Here is a 26,446-nt window from a genome sequence, read left to right as displayed (position 1 = left end):
TTGGCTTATGCACCTACTATGTGAAATAATGGTGACGAATCATTTCTATGTTCAAAGTGTTACAAAGCTTGTAATACAAATTATTAGCATTTGAAACTACTAACGTGGGACCCACAGATAATATATAATATAGACATATAACAGAGAGGCATATTTTGTAGACATATATTCATTTTGATGATAAGTTCTATGTGTAAAATAAAAACAAGAACAGTAGCATTCTGCAGAGGTCAGAAGTGAGTGGATCTGGGTTCAGTTCATCAGTTTATTTCAATTCAGTAACAAGGCATGTTCTGAGCCTGACACTGTACTAAATGCACCTCAGACATAAGAGGAATTAAATAGGGTCTGTCCCTCAAGGAGTTCAAAGTCACGAGAAGGAAACAGCACAATCCAGAGTGAGAAGGACAGGCTCTAGTAAAAATGCACAGACAGCGAGGCCTGAGGGGCAGCTTGTTCCAGACAAGTTTGGACAGGAAGCAGGGTGGGCAGATGTGGCCATTCTGGAAACGCCATAGAAAGAAGAGGTGTCATGTAGCTGGGCTGGAGGATGAGCAGGACTTTGCCGAGGAGTTTCAGGATTTCTGAAGGCGACTCTGGAAAGTAACTGGGAAAGCAGTTCGGGAGAGGAGAGGGGTCGTAGAGGATTATGGGAGAGAGGGAGGGGAGAGAGGAGAGGAAGAGAAGGGGGAGGTAGAGAGAGAGAGAGAGAAAGAGGGAGAAGAAAGGGAGTGAGGGAGAGGAGAAGAAGAGGGAAGAGAAGGAAGTGGAGGTAGAAGGGAGACAGGGAGAAGGCAGAGAAGAGAAAGCAAGCACACTGCTTGGCAGTTTCAATGGTCAGAGGAAAAATTTCTAAAGATCTCAACAAGCGTAGTGGAGGGGGGCCCACGAGGAAGGACACTGGACCCTACTGAGGGCAAACCCACTGACCCAGCTGGTGGGATCACGCAGAAAGAACTAGTGGAACTTGAGGCCAAGGAGCGTGCCTTTGCCTTTGGCCACCTGGGTGACTGCCGGCTGTAGGCTGTAGGAAAGATTTGACTTTGGACATGCTGGATGTATGATGCCCCCCTCCAATAGTCAAGTGGCAATGCATTTGGGGAGAATATGATGACTATTTTGGGCCCCGGTTCTTCAACTACCTGGAGGTGCGGCCAGGGTCATGTATGGAAACCAAGACCCTGGAGGAAGACACTTCCTAAATTCTCCCAGCTGGTGGGGGAAATAGCCAGTCTGAAAACTCAGTGACCTTGGGCTCCCTCTTAACAATGCCGGAGCTGTCCATGGTGCTGATATGGAGCCCCACAGATTCTAGCTCTATACATAAAGCAATGCGCTTTGGCAAACATGGTCTGTCCCATCCAGATCTACACAGCGAGGGCCAGCACATACCCTGATGTACTCGAGGTTGTGCCACGGAACACCCACGTGGTGGAAGGGGGCATGTCCACCACCATTTCACAGCCCAGCAAGCTCAGGTCCCCAGAGGTGAGATGATTTAACCCACCGTGGCAGAACAAGTTAGCCAGAGAGCCACAGATAGCGCCAGGGGGACTCTGTGATCTAATTCAGGGAGAATTAAAAACAGACACTTCTGCTCTACAGTCTACGGAGCCCGCAGACATTGCTGAGGCTGGAGAAATCCAAGATTGCAGGTTTTCTTCCACGCCAGAAAACACATGTGCTTGGGAGCCAAACTCACTTGCTTTCAACTCCTAACTGCTCCACACAGAGGACTGAAGAAAGGGATGTTTTAACTACATTCTCCTTAAATTAACTTGAGTTGGCGACAGCGTGCTAAAGAAACTATGGCGAAGTCCAAGTATTTATAGGAACATCAGACAGGCAGCGCACCGAATGGAGAAGCTACAACCACACTCCTCTGCACAGGGAGTTGGGGGTAGAGGTGTTACTACAAAGCCTAGCACCGTCTTTGGGAACAAAACACAGCTTGGGTGCCAGCAGACAGAGCAGCCTGAGATTTAGGACAATCTGATTTCTTTGGAAATGTAGAGAATAATAATTTTTAAGAAAAGCCCCTATGCTTAAAACTTCCATTTTTAAAATAAATTTTGATGTTTATTTATTTTGAGAGAGAGAGTAAGAGACAGAACATGAGAAGGGGAGGGGGAGAGAGAGAGAGGGAGACACAGAATCTGAAGCAGGCTCCAGGCTCTGAGCTGTCAACACAGAGCCCTACGTGGGTCTCAAACTCACAAACCATGAGATCATGACCTGAGCTGATGTCGAACGCTTAATCAACTGAGCCACCCAGGGGCCCAAAACTTGCATTTTTAAAAAAGACTAAGCAAAGAAATGGACTCTACAGCCCACTGCTTTAACCATTTATCACAGTGGGTCACGTGGAGTAGGGCACATGGCTTCTCAAAGGGCACGCACTATTGCGCGATTCTACACGCGTGGAGTTCTCAACACAAAGCGTTTGGTGAAATGGTCCGGTTGTCTGGTGGGAGAAAGGGAAGTCGGCGGGGAAGGGAGACATGTCAGGTTAATAACAGCAGCTCCCAGGGACTTATGTGTTAAGTCCCAGGACTTCCGGGCACTCTATCTCACTCAGCACAATCTGCAGTCTGGGTTCTGCTCAAGCATGAAAGAGAGAACACCTAGCACAGGTTAAGGCTGGCCTGGCCACAGCCCCTTCATGTTCAAGCTTTTGAAACTCAGCAGTCAGGACTTTTTCTAGACTGCTTATCCTCCTGACAAACAGCATCTGCAGGACCTACGTCTCCCCGTGACAGTGCACCAGATGCTGCCTGCAGGGGATGCGTGCCAATCCCAGTAGGCTCCTGCCTCGTGTGTGCTGCTGGGCACACAGATCCCGGAGGGTTCAGGGAGCACTGGAAACCCCCAGCCGAGTCCACAGACCTGGACCACGAGGTCTAAAAGCCCGGACTTGGAATACAAACATTCCCACCTGCTCGATCCACCAGGGGGAAGTCTCTGAGCTGGAACCGCTCTGGGGAAGCAGGACCAAACTGCGCAGTGGAGGCCGGTCACCCCTGACAAGGTGGAGACACCACCCGCACCCCCACCTCGGGCCCAGCCCTTCCTCCAGCTCACAGGAAGAATGAGTACTGCTCCTGACCTCCCCTGAGCAGAGCACTGAGACAGCCGGTCACTCAAGAGCGCCTGCTGGCCCTGCCCGTCCTTTCCAAGGTCCTACTGCAGACTCGTCCAGCCACAGAGAAGCAGGGCCTGAATGTGTGGGGACCAAGCTCCAAAAAGATGCTTGTGTGTGTCGCAGAAGACATTTCCCCATCTTCTTTGATGAAGTCCTGATAGAATGGAGCCAGGACAGACACCAGCCGGATACCCCTCCGGGGAAGCCCTGTTTGTCTTGACGTGGGAGGAACAAGGGCGCAGCGGGCACAGGCCATGGCAGTGACTCCACCGGAGCAGCCCGGGACAGCCGGGACTAAAGCCAACGTGACTCTGTCTTTTAAGGCTCTGCACTCATTCGTTAAGTCAGTAAATGTTATGCAGTCAACTGCCATGATCCAGGCCCTGCTCCGCATGCTGGGAACAGAGATGGGACCACATTCCCCTAGTCCCTGTGCCTGCATCTGGGGGAGAAAGGCAAAATGATATGGAAACAAATAATTATTCGAGGTGAGGGCAGAGAAGGAGCCAAGGAAGGAGCGGTGGGAGGGGATCTGTCAGAGGCGGCTGGAGAATGAGGGAGTCATGTGTGCCAGGGGGGACAGAGGGGCGAGGAGTGGCCGGCTACGGCAGGTCCAGGCGGGGAGAGAGTAAGAGCCAGCACTGTCGCCAACAGTGGCGACCACGATCTGCCAGGCGGCCGCAGGGCCCCACCCCCACACCGGGTGTCACTCAGGGCACTGCCTGCCCCCCAGGCACTGGGCAACTGGATAACTTGCAGGGCTGGGGTCTGTGTGTAGAGTCCAAGGGCTCAATGTCCACTGGTGGCTTCTTTCCAAGTCCTCTGCTCTAGACAGGACAGCAGGTGCTGCTTCTCGCGGGCCATTTGGCTAAGACTAAAGGGACCTGTGCTCTGTGTCAGCCAGAGTTGGCCAGACGACTAACCTTCAGGCACTGCCCTCTCCAGCCAGTTTTCTACCTCAGATCAACCCAGTGACTCGGTGTGTTCCTTCCACAATGACGAAAGGGCCCCAGGGGACCACAGCGTACACGGTCCTACACGTCATGTGTCTGACAGCCAGGGCACACCGCTCCACAGGCAGATGTCCTGCCATGCGTGAGTGACAAGGGGGGGCAGGGCAGGGCTCAAGGTCACTCCGGCCTCGTCGCCGGCTTTCCCAGGGGACGTCCACGGCCATACGCACTCCCTCCGTAAAGAAGCCAGCTCCTGCCCCTGCTCTGAGGGCAGCTTTTCAGTGATGGGGGAGGGCAACAGAAATCAACTCGACAGATAGAGTCGAGTCATTTTGTTAACAAGAACTCAGATTAGATTACTCTGTGATTACATGGTTCCACGGTGTGATAAATTGCTTAATAACAGGATTCCCAATGTAGCTGCTTAATGGGAATTCAATAATTAGAGGTACCCAGAACTGTACTGTCGGCCTAAGAAAGCTGGCACCCGCCTGCCCATCTAATAACTCAAAACCTATCTGGGACCGTTGAAGTGGTTAGGAACTGGAGAGCGCACTTTCAATAGGAACCAAGCACCTGATAAAATTACCCTTTTGTACCTAACATGCCACGTTGGATACCACAGCATCTCACAAACTCAATTACAAGGTCCTTGTTTCCCTTCCTAGAGGTCCAAGCCAAAGAATTCTTTAATAGTTATCTTTATCACTGCTGGCTCTCATTCCCATTATGAAATTAGTGATCAACAGAGAATAAGGATTAAATAGTATCTGAATTGCAGCTTGGAGTTTAGGAAACGTTTTCACCCAGTTCTCTTTGGTGGGAGGGAAATCCTTACCCTGGCGCAGGAATTACTACACTCCTTGAAGGAAGGGACACTGAACCTGGAGATGCGGGAGCAGGGACCTGTCAAAGCCGGCACACTGCCCCCACAGCAATAGCAGGACCAAGCTGATGCTGGGCCTGTTCTGACCACAGCACATTTGCACGTCCCACAACTGCCCTTAAGAGGGACCGTGCCTCCACTGTTACATGTTCTAGATTAGCAAGGCTCAACAAGTTCACAAGCTTCGCTTCCCCTTCCTATAAACTGCACCACAACTCAAAAAGGCCCTTTGAAATGAGGGCGGAGGGGATAGTTCTTGCATCGGGAGCTGGGGTTATTAACCAGCCATAAACTTCTCTGATGATATTTTTTATTTTTCCAGTAGTACTAGTATAGTCTTTGATGATAAGAAAAATGGGGCGTGGGTTAAAAACATAAAATGGCCCATGAGATGGGTCTTGAACTTGTCGTTAAAACTCCAGACAGTATAGCTTTGCTATTTTGTCTTTCCGAAATGCCAAAATGTGGGGAGGATTAATGGTTCTCCAAAGCAATAGGATTTCGTGTTTATAAACAGTTTACGGCTCCAATGGATATACGATGTTATGAGCTCATGGATTATCATCATCACAGAGCCTTTACTGAAATCTACTGACATTTAGTCAGCATCCAGACCAGACCTGAAGGAGCAGAGAGTGTCACTCCCTAGAGGCTGGTGCCCACATGCAAATAACCAGGGGACGGGGGCAGAGAGAAGGGAGAAGGCTCCTCACTACTGGGACCATCACAGGAACGTGTGGACTGGGGATCCTATCCCAAAAGCCAGGGGGGGTCCCCTAGAAATTAGCCAGCTGGGGGATCAACAGTGGGCTTTCCAAAGCCATGAGGAGAAGCTAGGACTCCAGACAGGCTGCAGGAGCCTGAGGAGAAATTTCGTAAAAAAAGGTCACCTTCAATCCTGCCATTGTAACACAAACATCATCACCACTACCCCAGCCCTCCACATGGCTACATGTCCGCACACTCAGGCTTCAGCAATGTAACTACAATTTGGGGCCATTGTCACCCAACACCAAGTTCTTGCCTGAAAACCGTCTTTGATCACAAGTGAGTAATGTTGAAAGGCCCTGACCCCATAAACACGCTCTTTTCCCCGAGGTTGGATATTGTGGCTCTCAGCAGTCTGGTAGGTGATGAGGTTTTACAAAAAGACCACGAGCCAGGGACATTTCATGCCACACTTGTTTGAGGTCAGATCCACGGATTTCTCTAAGCTTATGAAAAGGTGCGCAGGCTCGGGGCCTTCACATCGCTGTTCTGGATGTGCCAATGTGATCCCCAAACACTCATACTTCTATCGATCTCTTCTGTGACGCACCTGAGTGCAGTCTAGGGACCAGCAAAAGGGTTACTCAAATGTCATCTTTTTCATTTCAACAAACACATTACCTACGCTGACACCAACGGAGCACCTTCATAAAACTTCAAAGACTCGCATCGAAAGCAGGTAAGTGATTTTCAAAGAAAATGAACCCACGTGAGACAGTTCATAGTGACACAGAGCTACAACAGATCGCCTGACTGCCTCCTCCCGAGCCAGGAAATCACACGATAAACACCACACCAATGTTCAGTATCCCCCGTAGGACGGCCCCGCATTTTGCTGTCACTAAGGGGCATCTTTACATAGGAAGGACCGCGCACTAAATTCTCCCCTCTCTCTTCTTCCTAGTGTGGAGCTGGACTTTAAGCAGCAGGAAGACAAGCTCCAGCCGGTTCTGAAGAAGCTCCATCCTCTCGAGGAAACTCAGGTCGTCCCTTTGCCTTACTCTCAAGAGCCCTACTCCACAACCCCCAAGCAAAAATCCAAACCCGAATCCAAAAAGCATGGAAGATGGAAACTCTGGTTTCTTTAAAACTCATGGTGTTTGGAGTCCCTAAAAGGCTGTCTTTAAAACCCACTGGAGTAAAGTAAATCCTTTTCCAAAACGAATAGGATGGAGGGAGCCTTCGCTGGCTCAGCGCCGCCCACGTTCCACCCTGCTTACCACAAAGGCCTTTTGTACCAAGAGATAATTAACAGGAGCAAGGTTGTGAACGTCACACCTTGCCAGCTGCTCTTTGCAGTTCTCGGATGTGGGAGGTAAACTCTGAAGTGAAGTTTCTGTAGTCAAAGGGGAGAAGTAAAAACAGTTCAATGCCCCCGCCCCAGATCGGCAAGGATTACGTCATCAGCCTGCCAGGTGATGGGCTGCACTCTGTACACAGCTAAAACCCATAATTCTTTTCAAGCCTTTGTTTCTTTCTTTCCTTCTTTCTTTTTTTAATAATGAGAAGAAAAGGCAAGCCTTATGTTTGCAAAGGACTTCATTTTTATGTTTAATTTTGCAAATAAGCAGGGGGCGAGTGCAATTTTCAGCACATCAAATTCCGGAGAAAGCACAATTTTTTCAAGTGGTCGGAGACCATAAATAATCTCTCAAATGTGACACTATGTATATTTGCCTTCATGTGCTGTAGCGCTAAGCCAAGTGACCACGTCTCGGTGTCACATTGACACCTCAAACTTCGCGTTCTCTTCATTTCCAGCCATGTTTACTGCTCATTGTCCAAACGGCCAGCAGCCAGGAGTCCCCCAAAGTCAGGACAGGCCTTTAATCACTGCAGCTGACAGGGTCAGAGCTATCGGACACTAAGCTTTCTTAGATCTCATTTTTAATCTTTGGGTACCCAAAGGCCAAATGATAAATTCTGGCAAGAATCTGAAGACACACAGAGACACACAATGGATAAGTACAGTCACCAATAAATCAGGGGTGTTCTCTGCCACTGGAAAGCGTTTCTGTGGATCAGTCTCTGAGACACTGTTCGTCACCAAAAGAGTAGCCAGACGTTTGATACAATTGGTTATGCTCTGTAACAAGTGCGGAAGACCTGACCATCTCAAAGAGACACCGCGTCTTTAGTTTAGCTGCTAAACAGACTCACTTAGCGTCACCTCCATCCAACCTATCAGTCAGCTGTGCTAAATGACACACCTAGGGGAAAGCTGTGAATCAAATGTTTTTAGGTATTTTTTAAATAAACAGTGACACTTAGAGTTCTCTTTTGATTACACATTGCAATATAAATCTTAGTTCCTTTATTTTTTCACTCATTATTTTGCACCTTTGCAAGTATCTTTTTTATAGAAATCAAAAGCCCCTAGTCTATGAAGGACTTGGTCTCTCAACTTTCTGCTTTTCACAATAGGAAGTAGGGATCTTATTTTGCCTTTTTTTGTACAACGTAAATTTTGAATAGTTGTGTGAACGTACAAAAAAACCTAGTCTTCAAGTTTCTGTCCAAAAGTTTCACATCTAATCTAGTGCTGACACGCACACCTCATTGATTAGATGCCAAAAACCAAGTGGCGACTGTTGCTAAGAGGGTCTCTATCTGCATTTCCCACACTGGAGCTATTTCTTGCTGTGCATTTTCCTCCCGACTCAACAGCAAATCTATTTTAGTTCTAAGCGTTTCGATTCTACAAGGACCTAGCGATCAGCGATCAGACCTGGACTCGATAAAAACGAAGCGTATGTCATGGAAGCATTCTTTGGGGGGTTGTTCACACTATATTGCAGATGTATGCTTTAGAAAAACACACATCTTTCGTGGAAACACTATGTGAGGATAGAAATCCTGGAAAACCAGAAAACAGGATGGAGAAATAATTTTGTGCAAGGAAATGGACAGGCACATTGACCCAAAAACATGAAGGAAGTGCAATTGTTTCGTGTAGACAAAAATTTAAAAAAAATGTGTTTCATGTATTTTATACTGTTTTTAACTAAAGTTATAAAAATGTTTGCAACAAGTTATAGCCCCCTGTGTTTTAAGAATCCCAATAATCTCCGTGAATCGAAATAAGGGTGTTCGTGGCCTTCCAAGGAGTGCTATAAATCCGTCTCAACAAGAGGGTGTCCCGGTAAACGGAATGACATCACTGCTTGAAAGCGGTCTAGACCAAAAAGAAAACACAAATTAAAATTTTCAGAGTCAAAAAGGAAACTGAAGATAAGCTAATCCTCTTTAAAAATGAAAGTATCTTCAGAAGAGAAAAAAAATATTTTCAAAATCATTTCATAGTTTAATTGCAATGTGTCACTAACAGATGCCGATTCTTCTCTTAGAAAAGATTTAAGTAAAAACTTTGATACAAAACCAAGGTAAAAAGTACAGTGTTCCCTCATATGTAGATGTACACACGGCATTATGGATAGAGATTAAATTATTATACTTGTCACTAAGTTCTTTATTAATTTTTAAATAAAAAAATCAAAGGTGATGTTTCGTGCGGCTATTGAACTCATTTCACGGTCTCAGTAATTTGAGAAAATGGAAGTGATCTATGAAAACAACCACTGAGCAAGGGTGCTGGGGCTGCAGAACGCTTCCCCCAGTGGTGGGGAGAGGGGACAATGGTCAGGTGGGGGTGGTCGGGCTGGGAGGGGCCAGGGCTGAAATGGGGCTTGGCCTGGGCTTTCCAGGCCATGGACTCTGGCAGGGGCTTCAGCCAAGAGGAGAACAGGAGGACATTTCAAGGGCGCCAAGAACCTCCCAGCAGGATCTAGCTAACTCATGTCTAATTTTAAAGACTCCAGAGAGACAAGTGAACTCATCAGTGTTTCCATGCCAAATCCTGCAACGGTCCCATGGAGATGGCTTCCCTCCACATCAGCCACCAAGCAGGTCCCCAGTCTTAGGGGATCGGCTACCTCCTTCTTCTTCTCTGGGGTTCAGTGAAGGACCTACATGTCACCCCTCCGGGGGAGACCCAGGGGAGAGGCCCCCACCCCCTTTCCTGCTGTCTACAAGGGCAAGGGTGGCAGGACCCCTGTAGGCTGAGACGGAGGCCCGCTGCGCCCACACACTCATCAGGGAAAACGATGGGTGGGGCCCGCGTGCACGTGAAGGAAGGTCCCGCGCACCCGCTCAGAGCACCCGGGGAGATACTCAAGGTCACGCACTCTAACCATTTCGAGCTGCCTGCTGGTGCTGCCCCAAAGATGCCCTCTGACAGACAGGCAGACACAGCAGAGGATGTTCTGCCTCGTGGGTACTTTCAGAGTGACGTGTGACCGGCCTCCAGGCGGAGGTCCCAGGGCCTTTGCATCTGTTCTGTGCATTGCAGGCCCTCCCCCAACCCCGGCAGAATTCAATGGGGAGGAAATCAAGGTGTGGGAAAACCCTTCTCCCTTGGAAAGGGTGTAGGATGTGGGCAGGACTTTCCCACACCTCGCTGGGGTTGCCGAGGTGGCCACGGAGACCGGAGGTATAGCGTAAATGCTGTCTGAGTTCATGAACCAGCATTTGAACCTCCCATCTCTGGAGCAGCCATGAGTTTGCCTTGCAAGGCCATTGTCCCGCCAGCAGGGTCGTGGGCAGAGCTGAGGTACACGGTCCCGGGTGACAACTCAGACCGCGCACTATCGAAACCAAGTGCCTGCTTTGTGCCCTTCGTAGGAGAGAGCAAGAATATGCCGTCAAGAACCAGGCCACGACTGCCTCCAACCCACGCCACCTCCAACAGTGCAGCATGTTTATAAAGCCCGCCGTGGAGAAGCGGACTCTTAGAGAGCATTTTTATCAGCTAGCATTGACGTGATGACTAAGCAATGCAGCCTTGGTGCGGTGTCACCTAAAGATCACAGCAGCCACTTTCCATAGTGATATAGCTTCTTTGATCTAGAAAAGCTCTATCACGGGCACATGTGACATGAAATAGGCACATGACCAACTTCTTTACTGGAGGAGCTACGGGATTCAGAAATCGAGTTCCGTGTTGTGATCTGGTGTTAACTAATCATGCTAGAATGTGCAGCGTATCTTCGGGCAGACGAGAAGGTCGTGGGAAAGCAGCAGACTGCCTTGTAAGTAGCCGGTCATTGACTTAAGACACCTTTTAGGGCGCCTGGGCAGCTCAGTCAGTAAAGTGTCCACCTTCGGCTCAGGTCATGATCTCACTGTTTGTGGGTTCCAGCCCTGCATCGGGCTCTGTGCTGACAGCACCAAGCCTGGAGCCTGCTTTGGATTCTGTGTCTCCCTCTCTCTCTGCCCCTCCCTCACTCACAGTCTGTCCCTCTCAAAAATAAATAAAACATTAAGAAAAAATTTTTTTAAATGACACCTCCGTGGTTTAGTGCACATATGCAAGACCATAGCATAGTTTACCCACTCAGTGATGTGGTGTTTATCTCCTCCACAGTATACCAGGCAGTGACCAGCCTTGAAATCACACTAGAAAGGTGAGAAAGGCAGGAAGAATTCCGGCAGCAATACCAAATGAAAATGAATATATATTAAGTCATCACAGCTCACAAGCGCATGCATGTTGGGCTGTGCTTTTCTAAAAGCACAGGTCTTTTATTTTTAAAAAACTTTTTTTTAATGTTTTAATTTATTTTTGAGAAAGAGAGAGAGACATCATGAGCAGGAGAGGGTCAGAGAGAGAGGGAGACACAGAATCCGAAGACAGGCTCCAGGCTCTGAGCTGTCAGCACAGAGCCCAGTGCTGGGCTCAAACCCACAAACCGTGAGATCATGACCTGAGCCGAAGTTGGACACTTAACCAACTGAGCCACCCAGGCACCCCTTCACAGGTCTTTTAAGTAGATTTATTAGCAAACATACAATTAGAGAGCCTTTTTACAACACTCCTATAAAAGAGCCAGACACTGTCCATTTGAAACTTTTATAATGTTATTACTTCCTTTTGTAAATGAAAGTGAAGAAGATAATTTTTCACAAAGCACATTTGCACCACAACTCCATTAGGACACAGGTCACAAAAATGAATGTTCGTGCCTAGACGCATGGCACATCTCGGTGCAAATATTTGATCAGGAGTTTTGGTCAAAGGACTCTCTTCATTGGCAGGCCAGTTCTAGTCCTCTCTTTTCCAAGTGAAGAAACACGTCAGCTCAGAGAAAGCCCTGGGTTCTCACTACCAACACTTCCCCCGCCCTCGCCGCGATGCCACTCTCCTGATGTGACATGGCGCCACCCCATCCGCGTCCCCCACGCTGGCGCTCAGCGCAGAGACGGGAGACCCCCTCACATGAGAGCAGTGAGGCAGCACGTGTGCTGGTCAGAGAGCAGGCAGACAACGGAGGCGGGCTCTTTCCCTTTCCTGAGCCTACCTGGAGAATTTTCCTAGCGAATCCGTCCTTAGAAGAGGCACATTTTCATTTTAGTGAATGACGGATTCCCAGTCCTCGGTGGGTATCCAGGCCACAGACAAATCCTCAACAGGCCCTCTCACTCGATTACATTTTTAATGTGATGGAAATCTCATCACATGGGAGCAGTGGCGGGACCCGGGAGCCAGGAGGAAGACTGTCACCTGATCTCCCCTCACCCCAGCTTTGTGTACACACGCTCATTCCAGCAGAGACACACGCGTATAGGGGGAGGGGACGGGGGTGGCAGGTCACCCCCCAGAAGGCTGGCCACGCCATCTGCCAAGGAGACAAGAGCACCAAACCCAGCATGGCTCCAAACCTGCTCCCGAACCACATACCATGACTGAGAACACCGCCTACCACCAGGGGCCCCAGAAACATCCAGAAAGGAAGAGGAAAATAAAATCTGAAATCAGACACTATAAAACTAAGCATTTCACTCAATTATTTCACAGTATCGGGGGGGGTTGGGGGGACTCAGTAAGTTGAGCGTGTGACTTCTGCTCAGGTCATGATCTCAAGGTTAATGAGTTCAAGCCCCTCATTGGGCTCTGTGCTGTCAGCACGGAGCCCACTTTAGATCCTTTGTCTGTCTGTCTCTCTCTCTCTGCCCCTGCCCCACTTGCTCTCTATCTCTCTCTCTCAAACATAAATAAATGCTAAAAGAAAATTATTCTATGGTGGCAGACCACATTGGAACAAAGGTAAAATGGCATCTTCCCTCTGTGGCATGCCGACTACACGCCTGTGGGGCCTGTTTCCGGCATCCATACGAGCTACAATTCCACACTCGCCAGATGTAATTTTATTTGGTAAAAAAGTATGACACTTAGGATTAGGGCACATTTTTAGCCTATGTGTGGGATGCCAATAGCTTATTTCACATCGAATGCTGAAAGGCATAACATGAGCTAAAACAGATGAGACACAATCACCTATGCAGTGTTGAGAAAACACCACGATGCGGATCAAAGGCCCACACCGCACGCCCCTGCTTACCCAGTTACACGAGGAGCTCTGCACTTCTCAAGTGCACACATAAGTAGACGGGAAAACGGTCAGCCCACAAAAGCATTCCCAACTAATAAGACTCCGACGGGAATGGAGTCCACGTTCTTCGTATTACTGTTGACAATACTGTACAATATATCATGACGTGAAGCGTAACTATCCAACACTTTTAAACTCTTTAATTTTTAAATCCATTTCTAGCGATCACTTAGAATCTTTAAGCCCATTCAAAGTTGCACCGTTTCCATTCTATTTATGCAAACCTGAGTAGCAAGCGCGTAAGGACAGAAGTATCTGTGTTTTGGGGGAAGGTTACAGCTGACCCCCAACAGATCTGTAGACCGCTGTCTGCTCTCTTCTCCGGAAGGTCCACTGATGGTGTTTCTTGCCCCCTTGTCAGGGACATTTTTCCGCCAGATTTCCCTCTAATCTAAATTCACAGAGCGACAACAGTGACATTAAGAAGCTAATGTATAAATCTACATCTGCACAAGTCGGAAAAGCAAGGTCGGGCTCACTGAGCAGGGCAGCATTTCTGTCTCCCTCTCTGTGGATGGCACAAGGGCTCATGGTTCCTGGATGACTAGGAGATCCTTCTGGGGGTGCCTGGGGGGCTCAGTCAACTGAGCAACCAACTTCGGCTCAGGTCGTGATCTCACGGTTTGTGAGTCTGTCCCCGCATCAGGCTCTGCGCGTCACCACAGAGCCTGCTTGAGATCCTCTGTCCTCCTCTCTCTCTCTCCCTCCCCATTCGCTTGCTTGCCCTCTCTCACAAAAAGAAATATAAAAAAAAGGATCCTTCTCAACAACTCATTTTAAAAGGTCAACATCCTTCAGGAAAACATCTCAATGCTGTGCACGTTCACCAAGTAATTACAGCTTATTCAGAATCCATTTTTTCTTTTGAGAGTCTTTCCCTCACAGCCTCGTTGGTTTCAGAAAAGGGATCTCTGGATGCCTTTGATAAATACTGAAGATGTTAGAATTGGGATGAGTCAGCTTAGGACCTAAATCCCCTTCCTGCTTCTAGAGACTTCCGTGGGAGTAAGGGGGACAGTGGGGAACGGGCTGGACGCAGGCCGGCTGCTCTGCACCACCATTCCTAGAGCAGGGAGCCCCTGCTCAGTGCTCAGCAGGGCCATGACCCCAGCTGGGTAAGCCAGAGCACGAGTCCTCCCTGTCACACCCCTTCTCAGAACATGCATGGGCTCTTCTGAAGGAATGCTCAAGGGCTCCTCACACACACGGGTTCCTCCACGCCTTTCGGGAAAGAAGCGCCCAACCCTCCCTCCCACCGCCAGGAGATCCTAGTGTTTGGCCCAAAGAAAGGAATGAAAGGTGCTAGATGGAAAAGAGCTTGCTCTGCTGGACAGCGCCCCACCCCCACCCCCACTAGGATGAAGACCTAGAAGCAACTCTTGGTCCTGTGATGCCCTCTGGCCACCACTGAGGTCAGTGTCCGTCTTTTACAGAAAAGACTAGGAGGACCAGCTTTAGCACCAAACCAGGGCCCCAAATCACATCTACCACGCCAGCTGTGGGATCTAGAACCATTCCTTGGGTCCCAGCAGGGCATTTCCTGCAGTCACGCATGCACGGGGAAGCTGAGAAGTCAGTGAGGATCTCCCCACCAATTACGCAGTGGCCGGCAGAGAAATACAGTAAAGCTTTGGATTTCGAAGAACGTTCTGCAAGTGTTCCACAGGACAGGCAGATGTTCCTAATACATTTTAACCTGATAAATGAGCAACATCTTGTAATACAGGTAGGACACCAAAAATCACATGATCACAACTGAGCCAATGGTTCTTGAAATTCACTTTGATATATGAGTGCTTTGGATTACAAGCACGTTTCCCAAACAAATTACACTCGCAAACCAAGGTTTTAATGTAAGTGCTCAGGAACGTGCCGTGATCACGACCACCACAAGGAGCATCATGGCTGAGGTAAGAACTCCCCCAAAGGGAGTTCATGGTCCACATGGTCTGAGAGAGGAGGCTACATGCCATGGCCTCCCTTCTACCTTTGTGAGATCTGTCAACTGAGCAGGCCTCACACACTCTCCACATCCCAAGCACTGCCCTCCTTACCCTCCGCATCCCAGGTTAACTGTCTGCCGGCAGGCAATAACCCAAGTGAAAAACCCCGCTGGGGTCAGGCCCTAACCCTAGAGAGAACTACCTCCTCCACTCGCCGGCCCCCACACTGGCCATCTCGCCCGTGTGCCCATCACCAATGGCCATCTCTCCCATCTGCCCATCGCCAGTGGCCATCCCTCACTCCCTGCAGCCCCACAGCGCCATTGTGTCACCCCCACCTCCATTCCAACTGGGTCATCCAGCCCATTCCAATATGGGTCATTTTAGGAAAATGGCACCAAACTAGATTCAACGTGAGGCCACACTGGACTCCTCCCTCAGAGTCCCACCACATGAGAGCTTTCCAAGGACACCCATGCCACAATCTCAAGAAGACAGGAGCACCAGTCCGCGGGTGGGAGGGACCCTGGAGTCACCCCACATCTTACTTCACAGGGCTCAGTCTCCACCCACCTACACAAAGGTGTTAAGAGTACAGAAATGAAGGTGATAAAGGAGACAACCTTACTTTTACAGAGTAATGGAAAAGTCCACTGCAAATAAAGCCAACGTACAAGAACTATTTTATTTCCTACTTCATACATGTTATCAATCAATACCTTGAAATGGAAAATCTGAACATGACACGTGCTGGAATTCTTAAGCACAAGCTAGGCCGTCTCACTGCTGGAAACAGACGGAGGCAATGGCACCACCACCGTGCTGCCCCTGGGTGCTGTCACCCTAAACCACATCCTTTGTTGGCAGTGCTCTCTGCGTTCTTGCCCCGCTGCCCAAAGAGGCAGGCAAGTCCCCTTCCTCATTCCCCGCCCCACATGTGCAGAGAAAACTCTGGTCACAGAAGGAAGGACAATGGCTCTAGTCTGGTTGCCGGAAAAAACCCTAAGTGGAGGCTGTGTTCCTGGATTCAAAAAGTTAATGTTTTTTTTAACTGCCATCTACCAAACTTAGTAAAATGGTAACGTGTTCTAGAAATGAAGGAACATAAATGGGACCAATGTGGACATCTTTTGCCTAAGAAACCAAACGTAAGAACAATGGTAGTGAAGGAGGGTGATAAGCCATAAAGGGAAGATAAAGGCCCCATAAAATAAAACTAAAATACAGTCTAAATTATTGTTAAAACTTTCTTGAACAAAAGTCATAGCATTGCAGGCCTCAGTCATGTGTAGAAGTTCTACGATGTCTCAGAGTAGACAATAAAGTAGCCGGGTTGGAGCACCTCATTTACTTTTTAAGCTCCTTTGTAAAAGTTTATTAATGGCATCTTAAACGTAAATACGTAGAAAGAAACCACCAGGAGAGTAAGAACGTAGAAGAAAATCTATATCTTCTGCTAGAAATAAACAAGGAGTAACTGGAATCAAATCCTTCGGTCTCTAAAATGTCAGGTCGTTGACCCTTCACCTTTGACACCTGCTTCTAGAAGCATGGAAAATCAGCATATATTATATATCAGACTGTACATAAACGCTTCTCTGCTGCTCACCACAATGCAGTCAAGTAAGCTTCCTTTCCAAAGGCAGCCAGAAAAGGACCAGATGGGTTTTCAGGGTTGAGGGTAAGGGACAGGCCTGGGCAGGGGCCCAAGCATCCACCACGGGCACTTACAATGAGTTCGGAATCCCGCCCCATGGAAATGACGGTTCGGTTCACTGTCCGCAGAAGCTTCTCCATGATTATCTGGACGTGCCTCTGAGTTGGCCCCTGGGGGAAGACACACCAGTGAAAACCGACACCTAAGACAGTCATTCACATGCACGCCTGGGCGGCTGTCACTGAATCCATTTACCCTGTAAAGAGTAAATCAATTATAACCCTTAACGAGATGAAGAATGGCCCTTGTCAAAGGCAAAAGCCTTCACAAAGAAAACACAACGCATCTTATTAATTATAGTCCATTAATGGCAATTTGTTATATAATCATAGTAATTGAATTTACACAAATCTTAAAAATAAAAGCAAATCTGCTCAAACAATATACTGTTTATGATCCCTGATTAGCCCACCAATGAGTTCTTCAGACACTGAGCCATTTGTAAGTGGAAAGCTGGCAGACAACTACCATAGATTGCTCCGGGTGTCAAGTCCAATAACCTGGGACAGACACTTGGAATATAGTGTATTTATTTTAGCATACTCTCTAAAATCCATAGTGCCACAGAGCTTCCCACTGGGGAAAATGTGCTCTATTATTTTGTGTGTGATGGGATGAACTTGGCATAAACTTGGCATGATGGGGTGAACTTCCTCCGGAACTTGGAACTTGTTTAAATATGTCCTCTAGATGCTCACACACAAGGCCAGGGCAGGAACTACCTTTGAGGCTGGGCCATACACACTCTTCACTCCCAACCTTCTCCTCTCTAAGAAAAGGGAAGGCCCTGGAATGGGATGCTAGAGGCTGGCCACTGGATTAAGGCTTCTAGAACCGTTCAAAGGCAACTCCCCTCGAGGAGCTGATGTAGCCACCCTTGTGATGAAGTGAGTCAATCTGATCTCTTTCTCCAAAGGCACAGCCAGGCTCCAAGCGAATGAGCCCTGCAGGAAGGAGGTGGGCAGGGCAGGTGTGTGTGTGTGTGTGTGTGTGTGTGTGTGTGTGTGTGGTGAGTGGGAAGGTATCCAGAGGTCACGTAGGAGAGAGCAAAGACTAGGCCCTGCTGATCTTAGACACCTGGCCCATCTGGCTCCTGCTAGAGGCACTGATGGATGGACATGACCTCTCACCTCTGCAGACCCACCTGGAGAATCGGCGAGTTCTCGAACATGCACCTGTGTGCACAGCTGTGTACAACAGGCATGTTGGGCACGGGAAGGCACCAACTTCTGATTAGAAAATAAAGGTCCATGGAATAGCATACAATTTACAAATACAAAAAGAAATACTATTTAAAAAGAAAAAGACTAGCTAAGAAAGCAGAGAAGGAAATTACTTGCGGGTTGAGGAATCTGGGGAAAAACGGAGAGATCTGTTCTTCTCCAAACTCTTAGAAACACCAACGGTTTAAAAAAACCCACTATGTGCCGTGTATTACTTTATTAAAATAAGAATTAAGGAAAAAGAATGTAGACAATAACTTCCATTAGCTCATTTCCACTTTCTTTTTTAAATGTTTATTTATTTTGAAAGAAAGACAGAGACTGAGAGCAGAGGAGGGACAGAGAGACACAGAACCCGAAGCAGCTCCAGGCTCTGAGCCGTCAGCACAGAGCCCGACGCGGGACTCCAACTCACAAACCCTGAGATCATGACCTGAGCCGAAGCCAAGTGCTTAACTGATGGAGCCCCCCAGGCGCCGTCCAGTTTTTAACATCCAAGTCATTTTCTGACCTTAAGGAACAAAATCAGTCTTAGGAGGCATTCACCCGATAAGTCACAGGACGTAAACTTAAAAAAAAAGATTTTAACGTGGAAGAATACACATTTTTACATTATTATCATACTTCATGCACAAATAAAAACAACTGAAGGGCACCACTCATCAGAGAGAAACAGAGAGGCTAACCCGTAATTTAAATGAATCAAACACGCCTTCGTGCTGTGAGGCAGGGGCTCAGGTGCACGGCAGAGGGCCACTTCCGGCCACGTCTCCCGAGGCAGCGAGCAAGCTGGGCCGTTACTCACCACGTCCTTCCTGTACAAAACCTCCAGAATGTTGCTGAGCAGCTGACAGCAGGCCTCCAAGTCTTCTTGTTTCTCCAGATGGTACTTGAGCTGATCCGTCATCATGGGAAGCAGGATCTCTCTGCAGTCTGCGGGGGACACGGGGCTGCCAGTCAGCGGGAGACCCCCCCTCCCCCCAGAATGCCACTCTCTTTGCTAGAAGCTTGTTTGTGTTGCACGTTACACGGTCTCCAGCATGTTACATTTACTTCCTCGCAAATGTGAAACTGACATCTGGAGCGGGTCAGATGGCTGGATGCGAGGAAGCCGTTTACACCGCTACGGAAATAATTTATACACAAACCCACGTGCACACATCTATGGGTGTATCTCCTTGCACATGTACAATACATAACCCACAAACATATATTAAACACATTTTCACATGCATCCCATGATGAGCACATGGATCTGAACACGAACACACGTGCTGGGGTGCTGACCGGTTTTCTGGGCTGAAGTATAGATGTTTCTGAGCTCAGCCAGCCCTAAACCTACTAAATTCCTTGCTCAATCTTTGATCACTCTGGGCAACATTCTCCAGGGCTCACACCTGCACTGCACAGTCTGCAGGGGGCTGAGTGCTCGGGCTCCGGAGAGAAGCTGCCTGAGCTAAAGTGTCCCTCCCTTTCTGGCAGGGACATCTTGGGCAGGTCCTGTCTCCCTGAGACTAGGTTTCCTCATCTCTAACATGGACACAATGGCACTAGCTACTCACAGGTTTCGGGTACAAGGTACTTGCTCCTACAAGGTTAAGTACGAAGGCTTGGGCCCGGATAGATGCTTAAGACAAGGAGCTCGCTCTTGTGACATAAGAAGAGACCTCAGGGAGGAGCCACAGCTTCTCTCTGGCCTCCCAGACCCCTGGGCCAACACACAGGCAAGTGAAAGAGAGAGAAGAGAGAGCGTAAGTGCGGACTTGGAAATGAGAGTCAGGAGGCCTCCTCTGGAGGTAGGACCTTCACCTGCTGGCCAGAGGACTAGTAACTTCCCACATGGGGCAGGCAATCAAGGAATGAGAAACGTGGACACAGAGCCCGGCAGGCAGGGGAGAATGACACATTCAAGAGACACATGCACAGCTGGAGGAGGGGAGGAGGGACAGGATGAAAGTCCACACGGCAGCTGGTTATGAGCATGCACATGATGGGTAAGGTCAAGAGAGATGTGCAAACCAACATGCTGGTGGGGGTCGGGGGGAGATGTGATCACATCAAAAGGCCAGAGCCCCTCTGGCAGGGCACATGGGTGGGGCAGCGGAGACAGGAGGGAGACACACCGTCAGGTAGCTACTGCGATTATCTGGGAAGAAACAGGAGAAGCCTGACCTCTGGCTGCAGCCGTAGGTTTGAGAGAGGCCTTGAGCAGCAGAAAACGGGAGGCAGGCTGGACACAGTGCTCAGTGATGGAACGTGGCAGATAAAGGAGAGTCAAACAAAGTGCTCCAAGTCCTGGTAGCAAGTGAGGCATCCAGGGAACCACGGTGAAGCCATTCGAAGAGAGAAATGTGAGAAAGGAAGTATTTTTAAAAAGAGGGAGAAGAGGACTAGGTTCAGTTTGGACAAGTGGAGTTTGAGTTGCCTATTGGACATCCAAGTGGCCCCATCTACGAGGCAGATGGAGAGAGGGTTCTAGACATTATTTCTGGCTTAGGAACACAGATGGAAGAATCATCAGCATCTAGGCAGTAATGAAAGCCAGTAAGACTCTCAAAGGGAATATGCAGAATAAGCAGAAAACCGTGACCCGCATCAGGATGTAGGTACCAGAAGAGGAGATGTGCAGGGCACAAAGGTGGAGAGAGCAGGGATGCAGGAGGAGGCACAGAGAAGTGATGTCACCCAAACAAGGGAGCACAGTGACCAACATGGCCAAATACAGCGTTGAGAATGGGTGGAACAGAACACGTTTGGGGTGTGGCAGTGAGAGGCACACAGACCCCCCCGCTCCCCAGCCCAGGCAGCTTCCTGGAGTGGCTGAGTGGGGACAGGAAATGGAAAACAGCTCCCGGGAGCAAGGCTGTAACGGCGGGCCACCGGGTGTAAGGAACAAAGAACATCTGGATTTTCACTTGTGCTTTAGATAGAAGCAGAGAAAAGGATGCTCATAAAATGAAAGAACCGTAAGGAAACAAACACAAAGGAGACTGAGGATGAGATGTAATGACCAACCATCTCCCCCAGTAGGGAAACCCCACGGAGTCCGGTACCATCATGTCCTCCACCAGGAGCGGCCTGTTCTCACCAGCCCAGTGCCGCTTGGGAATCCAGCCCCCACCACCACCCCCTTTAAGATGCAGAGCACGAGGGAAGACGGCAGAGCTCCCAAACATCAGATATACTTAGCTTGTTCTCAGGATTTTACAGTGTAGGGCTTACGTTAAGGACACATCAAAGCATGTTTCGCACTAATGTTTCCTGAATTTTTTTAGCATACAAAAATTGGAGCATGCGGCACTGAAACAGTTCTCATTAAGTATGCTGAGGCCCCCTTGGAAGACTTTCCCAGGAGTGTGCGGCCATAGGCCCAGGGGTGCAGGTGGGAGCTGGGTGTGGACGGAAAGCGTCAAGGACACAGAAACAGCACAAACCCTTCAGTTCCACCTACTTCGAGGGAGTCGTGTGCATGCAGCTCATGCTAAGGCTTTCTCGAATCCCATTTTGATTTGTCCCCTGAAAAGGACTAATAGCTACTCCATTTTTCCAGAAAGTGCTTGGCCCAGTGGTTATATGATTTCACTTGTTGCCTTCACAGTCAGAGTAATCAATACTTAATGCGTGAGGTGCTAACATGCTGAGCATCTTCTGGGGAGAGGCCCGGCTCCGCTTACTGGCTCTGATGACAGGACTCACCGGAGGTCAGGCAGTGAGACACACAGCACGCGAAGGCGGCGCTGTCCAGTGGGGACCGTGATGGTCCCTCCGTGTCTGTGTTCACGGATGTCAGGGGCCCTAAGGCGATTCCCATCCCTTCTCAGCCATCCCTCCCTGTGATGTCAGTGCATGAAGTCGCCATGGAGCGTATCTCCCCAAATACCACAGCCCCGTAAACTCACAAGGGAAGTGCTCCAAAGAGCCGAGACCTGCTGTCGGTGCAGAAGGCTTCACGGGTGTCCGAGAGCTGCCTGGGGACCAAGCCTGTCCAAGGGTAATGCCACAGAAAACCACCTGTGGCACTGAATCCAGCCTGAAAATGCATCAGCCCTAAATGCTGGCCCACAAAACACAAGAATCCCCCAAGCACCCCAAAGCCCAGGGTCTTTCCTATGGAACCCCAATGCTCACAAATGACATCCGTCCTCATTAGCTCCTGACATGCTGGCCTGAACCGCAACACCACCTCCAAGGTAAAGACTACACACCAACCTCCTAGAACCTGCCCAGGTCCAGCCCTGTTTGCATCCATCATCCACAGCTCCTGGCAAGATACCTCCAGGATGATGGCCTGAAACATATCACCCAGCTTAACCGCCCTCGCCAGGGGGCCAGGCCCTTGGTTGCCCCATCCACTGGCTCATCTCTATCACTGCCACCATCTTGGAGGTTTCCAAGAAATCTGAGGGAGAAGCTGGAGCCGTGAACCTCGGGGCTCTGACAACATGATTAAAGAAAACAAATGACTTCCAGCGAAACAAAACAAGCTTAGGAGGAACCCAACAGAGGGGCAAGACCAGCCCAGGTTGGGAGGCGGAGGGTGTCTGTGAACAGTCTTAGAAAATCAGAGGAACACAGCGCCGGCCCCAGGGACGAGACGGCCCTCAGGCTCTGGTGCCCAGATGCCCTGGCCGAAATCCGACTCTTCCCGCCGCATTTATCTGTCACACTGGACAGGCAGTTGTTGACTCCACCGTCTCGGAGGTAATTGAGTGTGTTACTGTCATTTGTCAGAATTACTCCAGGGTGAAGAAGTGACGGCGGCCCTGTTCATCTTCGGCAGGAGACGCTGTCTGCCACCCTCGGTGCCCCGGCGCTGGGAACACCCACCTGCTACCCACACCCGGGGTCTGTGTGTTGGCTGTACTTCTTTGCCATCCAGCCTCTCTTGATGAGAAATGACCAAACTTTGGGAAATGTCACTGCCACTGTCACGTGGAAAGACATTCACTCCCCAGCCCCCGGAGAACATAAAACCCCGTCTGTTAGAATCCTTCCGATGGACCTGTAACCACAAGCCAGATGTTTCCAAGGTCCACAGGAGGATCAGGGCTCGTCATCCGTCCTTCGTCACCCAACGCACGCGTGGGAGCTTACAAAAAAGTGGACAAAGGGGAGCGGCACCCCTCGCTGGGAGAATGAAGTCAGCGCTCGCAGAAGGGCCCTGAGAAGGCGTCCCACACTCCCGTGTGAAGGACCAGCACCTCCCAGCCACCGGCGGAGCGCGGGGGGCAGGCGCCTGGGCACCCGGGCTGTCCTCGTGGGCCGCACTGACCACTGCAGGCATCTCACGGAGGCCTCCAGGGACAGAGGGTCACAGGACTGCAGCACCCTCCAGAAACATGTCCCAGGCCCCCAGGAAGGACAACACCCGAGGGACCTTCAGAGGTCAGGGGGACCAGAGCTAGAGGCAAACCGATCGGCACACCCCACTGGTGACCGGTGATCTGCAGGCCCCAGCAGGGCGCACCAAGAGCCCTGGGCGCAGGGGGGCCCGGTGCCCAGCGTGAGGACCGCTGGAAGTCACGCCCGGGTCTGCTGTCTGTTTGCCCATGCAGGATGCACTCTCCTCGAGAGGGGGTCCCGTTCTCCCCGAGGGGAGCCCCCCACACATATGAAGACCTGAGTGTGTGTTCCTCCTCGGAGCCACTGTCACACGTGTCCTTGACCTTTATTGTGAACCACAGCATCTGTCTCCTGTTTAGTGGGGATGAGGGACCTGTCCAACCCTTGGGAGACGTCAGCGTGACAAGATCTCCCCTCACTTTCTAGTGACCCAGTTTCCCTGGACGGTGGCCAAGGCGGCCGAGACAGGAGTGTGCAGACACAGGTGCACGTGTGTGTATGCATGTGCAAGGCTGGTGTGGGCCGCGTGCAATTACAGGCACACGGTATCCGATGACAGATGCGCAGCAAGAAGCCAGTCGCCTCCCAGTGGAACAGGCAGTGTGACGCCGCCCTGCCAAAGCGTGCCCCGCACGAGCCCCCCAACCTTCATCCTCCAGAGGGGGCTCTTCGCCCACATCTCCGTCAACGGTCCGTCTCTGCCAGAGGCAGCGGCGCACACGCTGCGTACCAGCCTCGCCTCTCAGGCTCTCCACCAACGTCAAGTCCAAAACTCGAGGGCACAGAGGACATGACAGCACACATGCTCACACACACCGTGCACACCACACACACTCACACTCCACACTCACTACACACACATCACATGTTCACACACACACACCGCACATACGCACACACACGACACACACACCATACTCATTACACACTATAGCCACACATACACACCACACATACGACATTCACTACACACTATACACAAGCACATACACCACATGGACTCACAACACAAACACACATACACACTATACACACCACACACACTGACACTCCACACTCACTACACACACACTACATGTCCACACACATGTTCACACACACACATGTTCACACACTACATACTACACACACACACCATACTCATTACACACTATAGACACACATACACACTACCCATACCACATTCACTACACACTATACACAATCACATACACCACATGGACTCACAACACAAACACACATACACACTACACACACACAACACACATTCACACCACACTCCCCACACACTATGAACACTGATACACATACACACCACATTCACACTCAGACACACTCACTACACACCACACACTCACACACACAGACTCCACCACTCACATATGCCACAAAGACTTCTAACACAAACACACATACATACCACACACTACACACCTCACACACTCACCTACACCACACACTCCCACACGACACAACACACACTCACACACACCCCAGACACACATCACACACACACACACACACCATGCACACACACCAAACACTCATCCATGTCTTCAGTGAACAAGTTCAAAGCGTCAGATGCAGGCGCTGGTGGCCAAGAGGGTCCTGTCACATCCTGACCGTCCTAACTCAGTGTCCTGAACGCCCTTCCCCATGAACTGAGTACCACGTCTGTCCTGCGATTCATGCCAGAAGTCCAATTAGGTCCAAGGCAGATGGCCTGGGAAACTGGCAAACCCCCCACAAACAAATAAACCCTTGTATTTTTAACAGAAAACACATTTTAAATAAACTACCTACAACCAATCACTTGGAAAACAGCGACAACAAATATTTGACTGGAAGACTAGGAACCAAGGTCATCTTCAATTTGGGGAAAGCCTGGACTCTCCTTAAGGTTCGGTTTCCCCACCCACATCAAGAAGCAATAAAATCCACCCGGCTCACTCTGTGCTTTGGATCTTGGGCAAGTTACGTAATACATTCTAAGCCTTGGGGTGCCTGGGTGACTCAGTCAGTTAAGCATTTGACCTCAGCTCAGGTCATGATCTCATGGTTTGTGGGTTCAAGCCCTGTGTCGGGCTCTGTGCTGACAACTTGGAGCCGACAGCCCGCTTCAGATTCTGTGTCTCCCTCTCTCTCTGCTCGTCCCCTCCTCGTGCTCTGTCTCTCTGTCTCTCAAAAATAAATATACATAAATAAATAAAAACTTAAAAAAAACCCTCTCTAAGCCATAATTTTTCTTATCTGCAAAATGGGGCTAAGTTTACCTGTGAGGTTCGCTGTGAGAATCACATGATATAATACGTGTATTTGGCAAATAGGAACATTCAATAAACGGCAGCTGCTGATACAAAGTCAGCCTCTTCAACAAGAAGGAACAGACTCATGCCTTGGAGCGGCACCATCTAAGAGGGGAGCATTTGAAATACAGCCGGTGCCACTGAGGAATGACTCTTTCCATTTCGGTTAATTTTTCAGTAACTTAGCCGTAAATGAAAAAAACGACACTTGCTTATTGGAAACAATGGTACGGAACACCTGGAACAATTTGGGTGTGTGAACACACTTCTCAGTGGTGAATTTTACTAAATGTGAAGAGTGTACACTAAGTATCTGGATGAAATCCGAACATCCAAACTGATACGGGCTGTAGGTGTCAAAACCACACACTGGATTTTGGAGACCCAGTGCGGAAAAAAAAAAGGAATGAAAAACTATGCCATCAGTAATATTTAGATCGAAGTCATGTTCAGATGGTAGTTTAGATAAATCATTAAAATTAATTTCAGCAACCGTGTTGTAGTTTTTTTTTCAATGCGGACTCTAGAAAATTATAAATGTCATATGTGGCTCACATCCTACTTTTGTCCGACAGCAGGGTCTCAGAGTACGCAAGGAAGCAGATGCTAAAGACATCCTGTGTGATTTCTCATCATAATGAACGGGTGTTCGTCAGCGGAAGGAGAAGAAAGGCCACAGCAGATTTCTCCCAGCACATCTGCCTTCACATGTATGTG

At 49.4% G+C, this 26,446-nt stretch overlaps 2 protein-coding genes across 2 annotated transcripts in view; one reads left to right on the top strand and one right to left on the bottom strand.

Annotated features, from left to right (window-relative positions):
- The window catches only part of INSYN2A (inhibitory synaptic factor 2A), a 36,943-nt gene extending 29,754 nt beyond the window's left edge, over positions 1–7,189 (top strand). Inside the window, exon 3 of the mRNA XM_029932776.1 lies at positions 6,654–7,189. Within this exon, the coding sequence (XP_029788636.1) occupies positions 6,654–6,837 (184 nt within the window). The 3' untranslated portion in view covers positions 6,838–7,189. The remainder of the gene's footprint in view (positions 1–6,653) is intronic.
- Positions 1–26,446, bottom strand: part of DOCK1 (dedicator of cytokinesis 1) — a 435,479-nt gene that overhangs the window by 290,892 nt on the left and 118,141 nt on the right. The window contains exons 23-24 of the mRNA XM_029920619.1: positions 18,886–19,013; positions 16,872–16,967 (exon numbers count right to left, since the gene is read on the bottom strand). Coding sequence (XP_029776479.1) covers positions 16,872–16,967; positions 18,886–19,013 — 224 coding nt within the window. The remainder of the gene's footprint in view (positions 1–16,871; positions 16,968–18,885; positions 19,014–26,446) is intronic.

Source organism: Suricata suricatta, chromosome 2 (assembly GCF_006229205.1).
Source record: "Suricata suricatta isolate VVHF042 chromosome 2, meerkat_22Aug2017_6uvM2_HiC, whole genome shotgun sequence".
In the NCBI taxonomy this organism is placed as follows: domain Eukaryota; kingdom Metazoa; phylum Chordata; class Mammalia; order Carnivora; family Herpestidae; genus Suricata; species Suricata suricatta.
The sequence above is the reverse complement of the archived record's forward strand: the minus strand, read 5'-3'. Positions and strand labels throughout refer to the sequence as shown.